This window comes from Mangifera indica, chromosome 13 (genome assembly GCF_011075055.1).
Source record: "Mangifera indica cultivar Alphonso chromosome 13, CATAS_Mindica_2.1, whole genome shotgun sequence".
In the NCBI taxonomy this organism is placed as follows: domain Eukaryota; kingdom Viridiplantae; phylum Streptophyta; class Magnoliopsida; order Sapindales; family Anacardiaceae; genus Mangifera; species Mangifera indica.
The window spans coordinates 12,255,628-12,272,787 of record NC_058149.1 but is presented as its reverse complement, the minus strand read 5'-3'; the positions used below and the strand labels follow the sequence as shown (position 1 = coordinate 12,272,787).

General features: G+C 33.0%; 4 protein-coding genes across 6 annotated transcripts; 2 read left to right on the top strand and 2 right to left on the bottom strand.

Moving 5' to 3' along the window:
- The first annotated feature begins 355 nt into the window (after positions 1 to 355).
- On the top strand, positions 356 to 3,471 carry LOC123195167 (zinc finger CCCH domain-containing protein 34-like). Of its 3 annotated transcripts, none has more exons than XM_044608797.1 (3): positions 356 to 585; positions 1,083 to 1,271; positions 1,575 to 3,471. In XM_044608797.1, exons 1-3 carry the CDS (start codon positions 514 to 516, stop codon positions 2,997 to 2,999), a joined length of 1,686 nt encoding a protein of 561 aa, XP_044464732.1. In that variant the 5' UTR covers positions 356 to 513; the 3' UTR covers positions 3,000 to 3,471. The 3 variants fall into 3 exon arrangements, with proteins under 3 accessions (XP_044464732.1, XP_044464734.1, XP_044464733.1); XM_044608798.1 differs by having other exon boundaries at positions 359 to 585; positions 1,083 to 1,193; XM_044608799.1 differs by lacking the exon at positions 1,083 to 1,271 and having other exon boundaries at positions 357 to 585.
- A 933-nt stretch (positions 3,472 to 4,404) lies between these two features.
- Positions 4,405 to 5,232, top strand: LOC123195160 (MAPK kinase substrate protein At1g80180-like). Its single transcript, XM_044608790.1, has one exon. The coding sequence runs from the start codon at positions 4,675 to 4,677 to the stop codon at positions 5,020 to 5,022; it is 348 nt and encodes a 115-aa protein (XP_044464725.1). The 5' UTR covers positions 4,405 to 4,674; the 3' UTR covers positions 5,023 to 5,232.
- Positions 5,233 to 7,537: 2,305 nt separating this feature from the next.
- On the bottom strand, positions 7,538 to 9,314 carry LOC123195220. The gene is made up of 2 exons (XM_044608877.1): positions 8,644 to 9,314; positions 7,538 to 7,788 (listed from the first exon to the last, which is right to left on the bottom strand). The coding sequence occupies exons 1-2, from the start codon at positions 9,055 to 9,057 to the stop codon at positions 7,633 to 7,635; spliced, it is 570 nt and encodes a 189-aa protein (XP_044464812.1). The 5' UTR covers positions 9,058 to 9,314; the 3' UTR covers positions 7,538 to 7,632.
- A 4,106-nt stretch (positions 9,315 to 13,420) lies between these two features.
- Positions 13,421 to 14,301, bottom strand: LOC123195130 (metallothiol transferase FosB-like). The gene is made up of 3 exons (XM_044608744.1): positions 14,068 to 14,301; positions 13,877 to 13,982; positions 13,421 to 13,785 (listed from the first exon to the last, which is right to left on the bottom strand). The coding sequence occupies exons 1-3, from the start codon at positions 14,208 to 14,210 to the stop codon at positions 13,525 to 13,527; spliced, it is 510 nt and encodes a 169-aa protein (XP_044464679.1). The 5' UTR covers positions 14,211 to 14,301; the 3' UTR covers positions 13,421 to 13,524.
- Positions 14,302 to 17,160: the final 2,859 nt, after the last annotated feature.

Below are 17,160 nucleotides of genomic sequence, written 5' to 3'. Positions count from 1 at the left end.
CAACAAAATGTATTTATACAATCAACATAATTCTGTGCAGAGACGATAATTTGTCACTTGGACTATCTCTCGGGTTGTTTGCTCTCTAAGTAAACCATCTAGGAAGCTTAAGAAAAGCAGCAAATAAATAATGATGGACGATGATCGTGTTTAACTATTTCAAATCTATTTTCATTTCCAACGTACATCTGTATAATAATATAAATATATATAAACAATATATTTACGGAAATTAAATTTATTAATTTCCCTATTTAAAATCACTTAAAAAGCGAACAATAATAAAGAAAGTGGCAATTGGGTAATAATTAATTAATTCACAAATACATTAAAAATAGACTCCAATAGGAAATGCCCCGACCCGACCAGAGCCCTGCCCTCGCCTAGCCTAGCCTAGCCTCGCCCACGTCGCCCAACTGCAAACAATGTAACCAAGATAATCTTCCAAAACACTGATGGATACTTGCTGATCTGTTTGGATTATGAGTAGAGTTAGTTTGGCAATTGCTGAAAATGGAAGAAGAAGGGCAAAAGTGGAACACTGATTGCGTCTATTTCCTCGCCTCTCCTCTCACCTGCAAGAAGGTTTTCGCAGCCCTCAACTTTGATTCCTTCTTTTCTTATATTTCTTCTCTTTTTGTTTGTGATTTTTCTCAATTTTTATTTTCAATGTCAGTTCAGAACTTTCCTTTCTAACCCTACCTTTGAAAGATCTTAGATTCTGTAATTTTTTTAATATTCTACTATCTCGATTTGGTACTTTCTTTTACTTAGAGCTCATTTAGCATTTGGTTTTTTTTTTTTTTAACTCTTGGATTCTATTGTTGTGATGGTGATTTTCTATTTGAGTTTCTCTAGGGTTTTACTCAATGCAAGTAGCGTCAATTTTGAGGATCCGAAATTTACTATTGATAGTTTGATTTTATCATTTATACCTTGCTCAACCCGAAATTTGTATAATCAGTAAACCTAATTAATACATACTGCTTTAGCTACACAATGGATTTCTTTCTATGCACTTAGAATTTGTGCATCTTTTGTATGATTTCAGCTGCAAGCATGATGATCTTTTCTTTTCTCAGGGGATTGATTGTGAGTATCGACACTGTGAAATTGCAAGACTTAACCCGAGGGACTGTTGGTACTGGTTAGCTGGTAACTGTATTAATCCAGCCTGTGGTTTTAGACATCCTGTAAGCTCGTATTCTGTTATGATTACCTACATGTTGATTAGGACATCGGGCCTTGGTTTTTTATCAATTCTGTTCCATGTAATTTGCAATCTCACATCTTTAATTAATTTGAGTTTCTAACTTTGAGAGTGTTTATTAATATTGTGATTATTTTGAATGTCAGAAACCTTATCTGTTAATAGGATAGGAAAATACCATTTCGGAGATTTTATCCGATATTTAAAGTGTAATTTCAACTAGGTACATTGTGTTTTTAGTGTTATCTTTTTTATTCTTTGTTTCTGTATCATTTACTGGTTGACGGATGTGTTTCTGTGTTATCAACATTAGTCACCGTTTAAATAATGAAGTCACTCAAACAAAATTTTGTTGCTGTTACAGCCGCTGGATGGACATCTCACTGAATCACGATCTGAATCTGGTCCATTTCCATATCAATCTTCTACGCCTGCAAATAAGACCACTGTTCCCTGTTATTTTTACTTCAATGGCTTCTGCAACAAAGGTGACAGGTGCTCCTTTATGCATGGTTCTGAAGGAAATGCACCTGCTGGGATATATTCAAGGACAACCTATGCAATTACTGATGCTCTACCCATTGGAAACAAGGCATCTTCAGGAATTGACACTGGCTCAGCATCAACAGAAAGATGTCCTAATCTAGTAGAAACTGCCACAATGCCAGCAATGGTTATGAGCATCCAGGCCAAGGATGATCTTCTGCAATCAGCACCTAGAAGCATTCCAATGCAAAGTACCTCCCCACAGATATCTCTGTCTGAGGGTGAAGAAGCTGCTGCTGTTAAGTCAGACCTCAGAGCTCCAGTAGAAGGCTTTATGGAAACTAGATCTCATGTATGCACAGATTGGAATTCTGAGGAACAAGTGGATGGCCATATTGAGCTGGAAGAGCCATGGGAATCATCCCCAGGTTTTGATGTTCTTGTGGATAGTTACAAAAGATCAGAGAAGTTGAGTTATGAGGATGATCCAGAGCACTTAGTGAACATGAATAGAGAGCACAGGGCACTTAACAGCCATTTTTTGGGTTGTGATTTGGAAGATCAAGTTGAGTATACATATCCTGATGCAGAACTTCTATATGATCGGCAGATGTACAGTGATTATGATTCTTTGGACAACGGACACATTCTTGGTAATGTCAGGAAACCTTCAATCTGTGCAAGAGAAAGGATGTTGGATTCATTATTTTCTCGAAAAAGGAAATTCTTGCAACAAAAAGTAGCAGTAAATGACTGGAGTGTGGATCTTCGTGATTACCTGAGGAGACGCAGAGTAATTGATGATCATCAGATTATTAGTTCATCAAGGAAGCATGATTCGTGTAGATTGGTTGTTCAAAGGCAGGAAAGGGCTCGAAAGCATGTTATTGGTCAGCAGCTGCACAAAAGATTGACAGCAGTAGTTGGAAAGAACTATGTAGAGTCATACGGAGACTATGGAACTCTTTCAAATGGTGCCAATCAGCATGTGTGGCTTAGGCATTCAAAATCTAGGAGGTTTAGGCAGAATTCTAAGGAAAAAAGGCTGGCAAAACAGCAGTCTCGTTCATCTGAAGTCTCTGGGAAACCTTTTTCAAGGGAGAGGAGATCTACCGAGACTTCCACAGCATTTACTGGACCCAAGACTCTTGCTGAGATTAAAGAAGAGAAGAAAAAGACTGAAGACCAGGGTGATATCTCTGGGAAAACAGGGAATTCAAGCATAACATTGGCCGACTTTGAGGGACCAAAACCTCTGAGTGAAATCCTCAAGGGTAAAAAAAAAGAGGCTGTGAGCCTGTGACTTTGAGGATCAACAATACTAGCAGCTGCTGAAAGAAATTACTCTCATTTTCTAAAACGTGATAAGTTGTGCAGAAGATGAATACAGTGAAATGTTATTTGTTGTTATAAGCATTCTGGCTTATGTCATGACACTTTAATATCCTGGGATCCAGTTAGTTACATTATTTGATGAAGGTATTGATTTTGTTTCTAGACGAAGAGACTGATAAGTGAAAGCCTTGAAGAGAAGTAGAGAAGGCAATGAAATTTTGTTTAGAGTTCTGTAACATCTGTAGTCCCCAGATATTTTCTTCCTGAAGGCTATAACCACATATTTCCATTAGAAAATTCGGCATCACTGCTAGTATTGAGCTTGTCTTGATTTCATGTACAGAGTTGCACATTCTCATTAGTACATTTGTAATGAGATGTTCAGTTTTTTTGGCATATAACAATTATTTTCTCATTAGAGATTAGCTTGCTCTTCAAAACTGTTCCTGGGCGCTTTCTTTTAGCTCCTTGTTATAATCTGTCATTTTTGGGTGATTGTTCATTTAATTGCACATTCTGGAGATTGCTCTTAATGTCATGTTGCAGCACAATTTTCTCCGATTTACCAGCTTAAATTCTACATTTACAAGACGAGCGATGCAAAGTAGATATAAAAATGATATGTTATCATATGAATAGATAATTTTGAAGTAAAGATAAAATAACACTCAATCATACGACGATATATAATCTGTGTATCTAGTTGTATATTCAAATTGGGTATTCAAAAAAGTGTAGATAGTTTTACAATAAAATTATGTGTACTCATTTTGTATACATAAATATGTATATATTTATATATATTATTATTTTATTAGATAATTTTGAATTAAAGATAAAATAATACTCAATCATGTGACGACATATATAAGTGCGTATACATTTATATACATAAAATAGATACATATAATATTGTCCTAGTTTTATTGTTTTCAGGATATAAGATATGGGCTTTAAGTATTTGATTGAATATCCAAATGATTTATCATTATATAATTATGTTTAAATTTATTTTATCCTTAATTCAAAATTATCAAATTATATAATTTTATTTTAGTAACCAATTAAATATATTTCAACCCACTGGTTGATTTAGTCTAAGATATCAACAAATCTGAGGAATAGCTTTTGATCATAACTTATCATTTATTTTATCACAATGATTAATCAATTTTATCTAATTAACTAATGTATTAACAGTAAACATCATGACTGAGTAAAACACTTCATCTTAATCTCTTTGATTCCGTCACGTCGTTTTCTTTTTTTTTTTTTGAGCAAATATTAGATGGTATGCGGCAGTTTAACCTAACGTTTGAACTAATAATATTTTTCAACCAGTGAAATTAAACCAGAATATGATGAACCTGCTGGTTTATCTACCCTATTATTCGGGGAAAAACATTAATATATTTATAATTATCCTTTAATTACTGGAAACTTCTTATTTTAATGTCAATAAATTAACATGTAGATTCCAATTTATGATGTTTCCCATTTTAATTCCCCTTTTGTCTTTTTCCTCTCTTCTTCCTGTTATACGGTTATATTAACTCTAGAACAGGCATTCCCATTTCTATATTGTTTGACTTTGATTATTGTTTCCTCTGTGTCACCGGCTCCCACTGAAACAAGCAAAATCGATGGCTGGTTTAGAGAGGTCTGTGACGTCGTTTCGAAGGCAAGGATCGTCGGGGTTGGTTTGGGATGACAAGTTTTTATCCGGAGAGCTGAAGCAACATATGAGACATAAAGAAGCAGAAGATAAAGATAACAACAATGGAGAGTTAAGGGCTTCACAAAGCGTGATGATGCAGCGTAGTCGATCAGAAGGTGGCAGTGGAGGCGGAGGACGAACTTATGGGAAGGCTAAGCTCCCATCTCCAACCAGGGACCCTCCGTCTCCCAAAGTCGTCGGATGCTGTGCCTTTTTCGGTAAACCGGAGGCATCCCGTAATAAACCCCGGAAACCCAACAAGCGTAAGTCTTGATCATACATAATGCTTTGTATATGATTTAAGTAATAGCATGTCTGAGTTCAGTTTCTATTTGGGATTTCGCTCTCTATATAATATATATTCGAGAATTTAGATGTATATCAACAACTTGCAGGATTTTACCACAGCATGCAGAAACCAAGCACAGATGTTTGGTTCTTTTACATTTCTTTCAATGGATTGTTTCATGGGAGAATTTTTTTTTTTTTGGGGTCATTTTGAAGGATAATTTTTCTTTTTATTTTGTTCTTAACTCATTAATTTAAACCCTAGAATTATGTTGTTTCAATGAAGATGGCGACTTGAATGTCTATTTTGAATGTTTTACATGATTGGCATAGTCCATAATCAACCTCAAAAAAAAAAAAATGATGGATTTGAAACTCTCGATTAATTCAAACTTTCAACATTTCATAATCATCGTCAACAAGTAATTATAGTTAAATTGAAAGAGCTTTAAGGTTTTCAACCGTTTGATATTTTGGTTCCACCTACTGGATATAGAAAAAGCGATTATGGATAATCAAAACAATTGAAATATTAAAATTAAAAAAAAAAATTTAAATTCGAATTTCTATTATATTTGCAAATATTAATTTGAATTACTTAAAAAAATAATATAACATTTAGTTATGATTTATTAAAATTTAAGTTTAATTGATAATATAATGATAATTATATTATTTAATTATAAATTATTAAATAAATAAATTTATACAATTTATGCGTGGGTAGTTTTATTTTTCCGATTACATCGCCTTCTTAGTGCATGTAGAGGCTGAGCTGCCGGCCATTATATAAATTACCAAGAATTTCATTGATCATGTCTACGGCAAATACCTTATTTTATTTATTTATATATATAGTTTCTGGCGAGGGATCCCTTGGGTTTAGGATACATAAGACAAATATGTGCATTACGAAGGATTCTTCTCTCCTCCCCTTCTAGTTTTGTCTGGATTAAGAAGACGTGTCCAAATTGCATTGCTTTAATACGATTGCTGCATAAGATTAATTGAGAAGAAAATTAGGGTGTAAATGGCTCCCCGGAGGGACGAATTTTTAGAAAGAGCCGTAAGACTTGACTGACATGAAGTGGAGAGGCAGAAAAGTCAATATTCAAAGAATTTGTTGCAATCTTGAAAACAACAAATTAATATGTAAAGCAGAGGTCGTACTAAGTTGTTGCCACGTTATACTTGACCCAGTCTAATATGAAAAAACTACGTAGAACAATGCTTCTACAGTTGAGTTTGTTCAACTTTACATTGTTATTATTTTATTTTTTAAAACTCTTATCATACATTATGATATATAATACAAAAAATTATTGATTTAATATATAATATAATATATAATTATTATTAAAAAAAAATACTATATATATATAAAAAAAATCATATAATTACATATTATTTTATCTTTAATTTAAAATCACTTAATTATAAGATAATATATCATTGTATCAAATTATGTACTCATAAATATATACCTAAAATTTTATTATGATTTTGAATTAAAAATAAAATAATATTTATTTATATAATAACTAATTATTTAAATATTTAATTAAATACTTCAAATTGAGCGTGTGCATATATATATTCAATAATGATAAGTATTTACTGGGTAAAAGTATAACTGGGTTAGTGCTTATGTTCACTACTAAATTACTTTTAACTTCAAAATCAACTCTAACATACATACATCATCATCCATTCTATTAATTGTAATTAAATTGCACTTAAAAAGTATATATAGGGGTCAATTATTTAGTTATTGTGGTACTAAATTCTTCGGATTAGCTTAATTTATTAAAATAAAATATTATTTTAATAATTTATCTTTTATTATTAGTATTATTTTTATAATATAATAGATAATGTGATAACAATCTCTATATTAGGTATTAAAATATTATCAAGATAATTTTAATTTTATTATAATTATGTTATTATTTATAAATTTTTTAGGATAAAATATTTTTATTTTTAATTAATATAATAATTAATAGAAATAATATTTTAAAATAATTATATCTAAGAACATTTAAATAAAATAATATTAAGATATTATTTTATATTTATTAATTTTTATTAAATATAATAATAATTTATATATAATAATTTCTTGTTTTTAGTAATAAAAAATTATCCAAGTCAAATACACCGTTAATTTTTTTCTATGCGTAATTTAGGAAGTATGAAAAATATTAACAGTATCCAAATAATAGTCGAAAAGTTGGTGCGAGAATTTTGTGCTAGGAAAAAACAAGCCTCCGCCACCCTTTTGTTGAAGAAGAACAGGAACCGGCCAACTTAGCCATCAGCAGCCTCACACGACTGCCAGATCAAACCTGGCTGGTGCTTTGACTCTGAACTCTTTAAAGTTTAAATTATATTCCTCATTTGTTTATCTTGTTTATCAACCACATACTTGACACATATTTTTTATTGTACATTATCACATGGCACGAACGCAGCTCTTCATTTTGTCGTTAATCTAAGAAAAACAGGAAGAAAATAATTAAATGATATAAATAATCACTAGTTTTTCCAATGATAATAGGAATAGTCTATAATCTCATCAAAGTCATTGATGAGCTCAGTCTAAAGCTTTCTGAATTTTTGTTTTAAACACTAAAATGTACAGTTTCTCCATTGAAAAGTATAGAAAGCAGCCCGTGGAGTGGGTGACGAAGGACCCAAAACTTGCGCCAACGATGCAGTGCCAAGCCGGGCCATACACTTTATCGAACTCCTGCATGTAGAGAGCCGCATTTTCAACCATCATACATTATTATAATTAATATTTGACAGGTATAGAGAGAGGAAGCACATGATTAGGCTGAAGAAAATGATGATTCGTGAACATTATTTATACATTATCACTGTTGCACACATGGGTAAGACAGAGATTAAGATTTGATTATTAATAAATTAATAATGCATGATAATAATTTAGAAGGATATGCAATTTGAGGTTCCATTAATTGCTCGCCCACACATGGGCTGGTGGATCATTAACTCTTTGATAAGACATAACTGACCCCAACTGTGCTTGTTTGAATTCGAAAATAAATTCGGTTCGAATGAGTTTGGCTAAGAATATTCAAATTTGACTGAGTTTAAGAGTTAATTATTTTTTAATTTAAACTTGATTAAATTTTAGTTTAATTTTTTTCAAACGACTTAAACTCAAAAAATTTTGGGAGACACTCGATGAACTCAAACTTAGACGAAATCAAGTTCAAACTCAATTGGAATCTAGTTTAATTTCTTTCAAACAACTCAAGCTCAAAAAACTTTGAAAGAAATTTGATGAGCTCGAATTTAGATGAAATCAAGTTCAAATTTGGTTGAAACCTACCCTAATCGATTTGAATAATTGTTGAAGGTCAATGATTCTTCCTCTCCAAAATCAACCCTACTTATCTCTAAAATATTTAGTATTCCTTGTGGGGTTTCCATCCATGACATGAACCAAATCTAACCATCTACAAGAGAAATCCAAAAAGAAATGCCAAAGAGCAAAAGTTGACAAACACTATACGCTACATATATGAAATATAAAGCAGCCCAGAGTTGAAAGAATTTGTTGGAAAAAAATGTATACCTTTTTAATGTTAAAAGCAATGTGCTTGGAACTGAACCTCTCCAAGGTATCAAACGTTCGCCTGGCAATTCTGAAGGCATGCGCCTGCATGAATCCAGGCATATCAGACACCAAAACCTTCACTTGAAGAAATGCAATCACTGATGCCACATTTGTTTCTACGTGAGACACTGACTTTCTCGCCCCGGCAAAATTTCCTCTTCTTGGCTCACCATCGTCACTTTCCTCAAAGTTTTCCAGCTGCTCCTTCAACAACAACTTATCTGACGGCAGCGGCACCACTGGAGCTGATTTATTTGGCGGAATTTCTGTCACATGATTAACTACTGGTTGAGGTTTTGGCTTGTGATTAATTTTAACGGTGGACTTGTAGAAAGACATGAATCCTCTCTTTAGCTTCTCTTGATTTGCCATTTCCCCAGCTCTCTCTGATAAGTTACTGAGAAGTAGAATATATTTATATATGTATATATATACATACAAAGTATGCAATCATGAAGGCATTGAAGACCCAGTTAAATAATGGAGATTAGAAAGTGGGTGGTGATAAATTAAGCAACAAACCATGTGTTATTGGCTGTAAATGTAATCAAGAATAATAATTAGATGGAGGAATTGCATGAGATGAGAGATTTGATGATTAATTTGTGTTGGCATAGAATTAATTTGTATGTGGGTGGAAATTGAACAAGTGTTTGGGGACATATTTTTTATTGTCTCATAAATAATTTTGTTGAAGAAGAGCCAGCACATATATATGGGCCCAACACTAACAGCCACCGCCTATTCATGTAGGGTACCCTAAAACACCGTCTCTGCCTTATTTGCACCCTTAAATTATTTTTCTAGAAAGGCCAAAGACTTTTTCCCACACAAGCTTTTGTTCGGTCCTAAATTTTTTTCCATAAAATTTTTCAAATTGATAGTATTAATTTTAAAAATAAATTTATTATTTAATTAATAATATTTAAAAAATAAAACGTTATCTTATTTTTCTTTTTTAGTTTAAAAAATTAATAATTTCTTTCACATTTAAGTTTTAAAAAATTGTATTTTTCTCTTAAGTTAATTTTCTCTGACTTTCTCTCCCTCTAACAATAGAAGCCTAGAAGAAAAAGACATTAGAGATGAAGACGAAGAGACCATCATATTCTTGTGACAAGACGAAGATGAATCATCTTAACAATTGGGATATGATGTTGACTCAGTTAATTAATTAAACATATCAAACTATTACTTTGCCATTAAATTAAATGTTGAACATATATAGGGTCAAACATGTGCATATGTTATCTCTCTACTTGACTTATGGAAGTGAAAAAGAGGATGAAATTCAAAATTGAAAGTGTAAAGTGAAAAACTGAAAAAATAAAAATCAAGTTTTGAATTGAAGGTATCCAAAATTTCAATGAAATAAAACCCACTCTTGTATTTGAAATTTGAAGAATTTCTAAATACTAACCATAATTAATATTTTTTGTTCTGCTACCAGTGATACTTCATTTTTATTATAATCTAATCTACTTTAAAAAATACATAGAGATTGAAAGCGATAATTATTTAAACTCGTAAGCCATACAGAATTTGTGGGGCTATGAAATCTGCAACGAGGATCCATAAATATGACCCTCATTCTCCCAAGTCCCATAACCAAAAATCATGGCCATTAGGATAAAAAAAAATATATAAATATGAGTCGAAGTCAATAAACCTATTTCCAAGTGAATTAAGATGACATAAATTGTAGGGATAGTATGTCTGTTAGAGAGGAACAAGTTTTATGGTTGCACCATGCCATCATCTATGGTCTATCCTCTTTATCTATTGAATTATTGTTAATATTTATTTAAGTGGGGTTGCTTCGAATTTCAAGCTTTAAATGGCGCCCCTTGTTTTCAAGAAATTTGTGGGCTAAAAGTTGAGCAACTCCATCAGGAAATTTGTGGATTATTTATGAATAATGCAATAGGCCACCCATAATTCTATTGCTAACATCAAATATATGCAATAATTTCTTTCCTCAAGTCACACCCTTTGCCGAGTCAGAAAGATAGCAAGGATAAACAATTTTCTGTTGGAGGGTAACATTAATTATAAATTTGGTTTAATAAAATTAGGTAATTGAATAGTTCAAAGTGATCAATAAAAAAAGATAAGTCAATCTAGATAGATAGTATTAGTATGAGTCTATGGTTTATTGAATCTTTGATAGAGTTCAATAATCTATTATATATTGGCTATGACCACTATCTGAAACTAAGTTAATATAACTTTACTTAGGAAAGTTTTAAGAGCAGAAGAGATCAGTCATTCCGATACAAGTAATTTTGAAAATTTACAGTTTCAAATTGTGTAGCATTTCAAGTATTCCAATAATTATAAAGTTTTAATTCATTATTTTATAGTTTATGCATAGATATTGTGAAATTAGAATTGTATCATTTTGAAAGTTGTATGGTTTCAAATTGCATAACAAGATTTGGATGCTCTTCTAATTTTAATCTACAAGAATTCTCTAATATTCCATTAATTATCAGTTATAAATATTTTACCCGCGAGAAAAATCATGAGCATCAAGCAAGAAGCACCCATCATCACCAGCAGCTAAATCAACATCAAAGTCGGTTCAAAAACCCAATACCCCGAGAATCTAATAAAGTCATTGCAGCAGTTAGCAGCCAAAGAGGGAAATTGTTGTTAAAATGGGTTATAAGAAGTCTACATTTACTTAACACAATAAAAGCTAAAGCCTATCAAAAAGAGTTTAAAGGAATTAATGTATCTTAAAGAGACAGATGAAGTTGAGCATCATATAGTTACAATAAGTCCAGATCATTAAGTAGCACTTCCATCTCATCTTTCCAAAAGAAGCACGGTAAAAGCATTACTTTTATACTGGGGATTTGGAAAGCCATGAGGGACCACGAAGAAGAAGTAAAGATCTGGAATATAACTACAGATATGAACTACTGGTTAAAGCAAAGAAGAATTTCTTTGTATTTACATGTCTTGATAACGATGCAAAAGTTTTCTGTTATTGTTGTTATGCATTAAATTTTTGGACGGGGTTGTTAGAAAGCTTAAACCATAGTCCATTTTTGTCTACCTGTATGGCAAAAACCTATCTTCACGCATGGCAAAAGCAAATGCATCTTTTAAAAGTTGAAGCAACCCTCACTTAGGCCATGAATTCCAGCAAGAAGCAGCTTTCTTCTTTGTTTTCTAGGGTCTTTAGTGCTATAGTGAACTTCCTCTTATCTCTGACTGAGAAAATTGTAGAAATAGGGGTTCCTTGCGGCCCAAAACAGTTGGCTAAATAAATTATGCTGCATGTTTTGGACTGAAGGGAGCTCCTAATTCTTCTCTTTTCCTTCTCCGAAATTACGGCAACAGGAGACTTGAACTTTGACGGATATCTCTCGCCATTTACGATTAAGAAACATCAGTCTTGAGATCACTGCTAACTGGTATGAGCTTCACAACTTTTTATTAGTTTTTTACATGATTTTACTGCAAATTCCAAGATTAATATACGACCACTTATGAGTTCATAATATCAATGACATAAAGTTGTGAATGGTGATTCTGACTGAGTAGTGAAGCTTTTCTTTCCAAAATTAGTAAATTTATTTGGGAAATCTGATGATTTTGTATCAGAATTATAGGTCGAACAAAAATGAGCCCATAGAGCAAATGTCCAGCATGAATTAACAGGTGGGTAATGATTGTAAGGCACGAGGATGGAGGAACTGCAGAACTTTGGCCCGACTGCAGCTTGAATTTATTTATATATATAAAACCATCTCTATTAATTATAACATGTGAAATTAGCTATGAAACTAGGGGTAAATCAATGTAGAAAATTTTTAACAAAAACCCTCAAATCCAGTAATCCTTTCTCATTTTTTTCTTCTATCTCACATGCTCAAATAAAAAATCTCTTTAAAAAACACGAATTCAAACAAAGAAAATAATTAAATCAAAGTAATAAGATCAATATTGATCAAAGTAAGTTGATCAATATCCATCTTAGTGTATACGCTAAACATTAAATTGGTACTTCTAACTTTGATTTCAAGGGTAAGGGTAGAATTTTAACCTATGGAGGGTTTACAAAATTTTCACTAACATTTTTGGGAGTGTACCTATGGTTGGATCCAAATAGAACTAGTTTGAGCTTGAAAATTGACTTAACTCGGTTTGATTTAAATTGAATACATTTAGTTTGAGTTCGAATTAAGTTCAAATCAAAAGATTTAGCTCGTGCCTTATAAAAGTAAATTTTTAAAATTTAGACAATGAAATTATTAATTTTTAAAATTTAAGTACGAAAAGAAATAAAATTTTAATTTTTTTAATATTATAGATTAAGTAACAATTATACCTTTAAAACTAATGAATTTTGTTAACTTTAATTGTTGATATTTAAAGTATCAAAATTTAGTGAGTAAAAGTTTGAGAATAGATTAAACCTGGGTGAATAAGTCTTTTGGCCTTAGGAATACTAATTCTTTGTGAGTGAGATGGCTGAAATATTGCGAATTACGCTTAGGAATACTAATTCTTTGTGAGCAAAAGAGTTTTTGGTTACATCACACATTTAAATCTGGTCTCGAAGCCATTCTCTGTAAGAACTAAGAACCTCAATGAATTCTACTCTACTCTAGGTCTCCAATGCATGATGATAATTATATGTCATTCAAAACCAGGACTCAGAAAAGAAAGAAATTTAAGCCCCAATATTACTCCGATGAGTACTTGGAAGAATTTCTTGGTGTTAGGTAGGAAAATCAATCTTTTTCTTCTTTCATTTATCTCTCCATATATAGCAGAGACAACAACGTTTGATATTCAAGTGTAAATTTATATGAATATGATCGATCAAGCACAGTGAGAAAAGTCTTGGCATTTCACCACCTGCTGTTGCTGCAGAACGCAGTTGAGAGATGAACATGATCTGAAGGCCTCTCTGGCTAATGGAACCACCGGCAACACGTCACAGTTACAAATCTCGATCATTGAGCCATCTGGGTCGTGAAAAAACAACTGGTCCACGTAGATTCCACCCTCTTCTACTCTCGCCTTGACGTACTCTATCTTCATCTCCTTCAGCTTTCTCTCTACTATTTCCGTGCTTTCACACTGCCAAACAAACAAAACCCACTTACTTAATTGCTTGTGATTATGTAATATGCATAATTAATATGGAAAGATAAGAGAGGAAAATATATACTTGGAAGGATATATGGTTGTCCTTGGGATTTATCTGGTTGATGGAGGGCATTTTATTAGGATCTTCAGATTTCAGAAGATGTACGCCAATCCCATAATTGAATAGCCTGTTATTTACAACAAACGCAGCATAAATGAATCTGTGATTAAGGAGATAAATGCATTTTCAAATAATAATAATAATTCATATACCATGCGCCTTCAAAATCAAAGGAACCGGGCCTTCTAACGGGGAAGAAGCCAAGAACATTCTGGTAGAAATCAATAGATTTCTCGACTGATCTGCACACTATAGAGATGTGATTCAACGACTTAAGACGTAAAGGATTCTCCATGCCTTGAATTTATTAAAACCTAAACACCGAAATTCAGTATAAATTTTGTATGAAGAAGAAAAAGAAGCGAATGTTGATGGTCTGGATGGAAGGCATTTGAAGCTATAAATAGGGAAGCTCAGCAATTGTACCTTTCAGATGGTGCTGTATCCTATTCGTTGATGACTCAGTACTCCGTAATTGAAAGTAAGTACTTTTTTGTCTCATATCAATGGTGCATAACATGACATCGATTTTACATCATAGTTGCGGACCACCTGCAACCTAAATTTGACCCGCACCTTCTTTTTTTTTTTTTTTTTCTTCATTTATAGTATACTATAAAGTATAAATTCTATAAAGGCCAAACGACTATTTCCCACCCAAGGTATGCTGTAATGACAAGTTTCCCCCCTTTAACTATGGAAATACCAAACACCCACCCATGGCCAGTTAAATTTAACGGGGTTAAGGGTAAAATTGTCATTTTCTCTATAATATTAAAAAATAAACTAAAATATAATTTCCTTTTGCCCCCCTAAAGTTTGAAAACAAAAATTTTCCCCCAGCCTAAGTTTAAGAAAATGGCAGTTTCACCCTAGGGTTTGGTTTTGAAATCTCCGGCGACCTCTCCGGCTCCGTTGCCGACGGCTTCTCCCTCCCGAAGAATCCTCTCCTTCCGGTGATCGGTTTCCTCCCATTTGGAGGTCCGATCGTCGCCGAAAAAGCGGTGGGAGACGAAGAACTTCGTCGGGGAAGACGAAGTTCTTCGTCTTTCCAGACGAAGACGAAGCCGTCGTCTTCGTCTGGGAAGACGATCGGCTTCCCAGGGAAGACAACCGTCTTCTTCTGGGAAGACGATCGTCTTCCCAGACGAAGACGACGGCTTCGTCTTCGTCTGGAAAGACGAAGAACTTCGTCTTCCCCGACGAAGTTCTTCGTCTCCCACCGCTTTTCCGGCGACGATCGGACCTCCAAATGGGAGGAAACCGATCACCGGAAGGAGAGGATTCTTCGGGAGGGAGAAACCGTCGGCAACGGAGCCGGAGAGGTCGCCGGAGATTTCAAAACCAAACCCTAGGGTGAAACTGCCATTTTCTTAAACTTAGGCTGGGGGGAAATTTTTTTTTTCAAACTTTAGGGGGGCAAAAGGAGATAAAATTTTCAGGCGTTAGGGTTCTGTTAAATTTAACTGGCCATGGGTGGGTGTTTGGTATTTCCATAGTTAAAGGGGGGAAACCTGTCATTACAGCATACCTTGGGTGGGAAATAGTCGTTTGGCCTTCTATAAATATCGAATTTACAGTGAAATTGCCACTCACGTAAATTGCATGGTGATGAACTTGCAATGGAAAATTGCATGGTGATGAACTTGCAATGGAAAATTGATTGGATTGACCTATGGTTGAATCGATACTGTTAGCTCTTACGGATTTGACAAATAGATATCAAGTCTTGATTTAAAAAAAAATTTTAAAAATTATTTTTCATTTAAGTTTTAATGTAAAAATAAATATGCATTTACAGTATTTTAAAAACTTAAATAATTATCTATAAGCTAACTGTTATTAAAATTTTTTGTTAACGTTAAAAATAAAATCATCATTTTATTAATAATATTTAAAAATATATAATTTTATCTTATTTTCTCTCTTAATTTTGAAAACTCACATTTCAATGTCCATTTTCAGCGTGGAAAAATAACTTCTCTCCTCAAATTTTTAGAGTTTTCTCCTCTCTCTATTGACAGTGGCCACTATCATCTCTACCTCTAGCCGTTTACAAAGACGAGATGAAAATGGAAACAAAAAATTTGTCATCTTTTGTCTCCATCGCCGAGGAGTCATGGGTGTGCTTTTGAGACTGGGTGAAAAGTTGGGTGAGAAATAGTCCTTTGGCCTCAAAGAATAATCAGGAAGGACTGAGTAATTAAATCAGTTTGAAGTTAAATTTTTTGGGGTTTGGTTTCTACTAAGAAACAGACTCAAGATCTCAGCACACTGCCGTTCTTTATAGACTTTGGTAGTGATTGTGTTTGCGTTTACGTTAGTGTGGTGATTTTTTCAAATTTAAAGTCAAACTTTTGTCATTTCAAATTCAAAATCGCCTCTTCTTCTATTCTGCTTATTTTCCAGCTATACTGAAACTGACATTGTAATTTGTTTCTGGGGGAGGCCATAACCAGGAACCCGTCTTTCTTATCAAGTCATAATCATCCACTATTACATTGCAGAGTCTGTAGTGCAATTCGATTTTGCTTCACTATATAATCTGTGCTTTTCTTCTTCATTTTCCAAACTAATATGTACAAAAGAAGTCTCAATACAATTTGAATAGCACGCAACCTTTTTCTTTTTCTTTTTCTTTTTCTGTTTTTTCAACACCCAAAATGCATTTTGACAACACTAACTACATTTTTCCAAAAAAATTCAAAGATATCTTTTTAACAAATCATAAATCAAATCTTTTCCAACCATTTGCTGTAGAAAAAAGAGTTTTGTGCTGTTTGGCTATGAAGATGAACGTTAAATTAGATCTAGCGGTGGGTTATATTAGATCTAATGGTGGGTCGGGTTAAAAATGACAAGATTCCGTATGTTATGGGTTGTGTCATGCCAAAACCGGCAAAAAAAGTGTCATTGACTCAGAATATTTTCTAACAAAGTTCACGTGGAACTAGAAAATGTAGTGTTATTGATTATCTTTGTTTCTCATATCAATGTTCTTAAAATTGGACTTGACATTGACTCAGTAAAAGGGTGGTTTGATCTATTAGATGATCAAATCAATAAATTATTTTAATAAATGTTTAAAACAATTTTATATAATTAATCATTAACACTTCTTATAATGTTTCATCTTCAGGTGTCTTGGAAAGCTAAACTGGGTGACACAGTGATCCATTTTCTTACATTCCACCTTGCCAGCCCAAACCTTTATATCTAATTACTAACGAGGAAAGGCCGTGAGA

What these genes read in the sequence shown, in the direction of transcription:
- LOC123195167 (XM_044608797.1), top strand. Translation starts at nt 514, where the DNA reads ATGGAAGAAGAAGGGCAAAAGTGGAACACTGATTGCGTCTATTTCCTC. An exon ending in CTCCTCTCACCTGCAAGAAG is followed by an intron (nt 586 to 1,082) that starts GTTTTCGCAGCC and finishes TTCTTTTCTCAG; the next exon opens with GGGATTGATTGTGAGTATCG. An exon ending in TTTTATCAATTCTGTTCCAT is followed by an intron (nt 1,272 to 1,574) that starts GTAATTTGCAAT and finishes TTGCTGTTACAG; the next exon opens with CCGCTGGATGGACATCTCAC.
- LOC123195160 (XM_044608790.1), top strand. Translation starts at nt 4,675, where the DNA reads ATGGCTGGTTTAGAGAGGTCTGTGACGTCGTTTCGAAGGCAAGGATCG.
- LOC123195220 (XM_044608877.1), bottom strand. Translation starts at nt 9,057, where the DNA reads ATGGCAAATCAAGAGAAGCTAAAGAGAGGATTCATGTCTTTCTACAAG. An exon ending in TTGCTTTTAACATTAAAAAG is followed by an intron (nt 7,789 to 8,643) that starts GTATACATTTTT and finishes CTCTACATGCAG; the next exon opens with GAGTTCGATAAAGTGTATGG.
- LOC123195130 (XM_044608744.1), bottom strand. Translation starts at nt 14,210, where the DNA reads ATGGAGAATCCTTTACGTCTTAAGTCGTTGAATCACATCTCTATAGTG. An exon ending in TTTGATTTTGAAGGCGCATG is followed by an intron (nt 13,983 to 14,067) that starts GTATATGAATTA and finishes TGTAAATAACAG; the next exon opens with GCTATTCAATTATGGGATTG. An exon ending in ACAACCATATATCCTTCCAA is followed by an intron (nt 13,786 to 13,876) that starts GTATATATTTTC and finishes TTTGTTTGGCAG; the next exon opens with TGTGAAAGCACGGAAATAGT.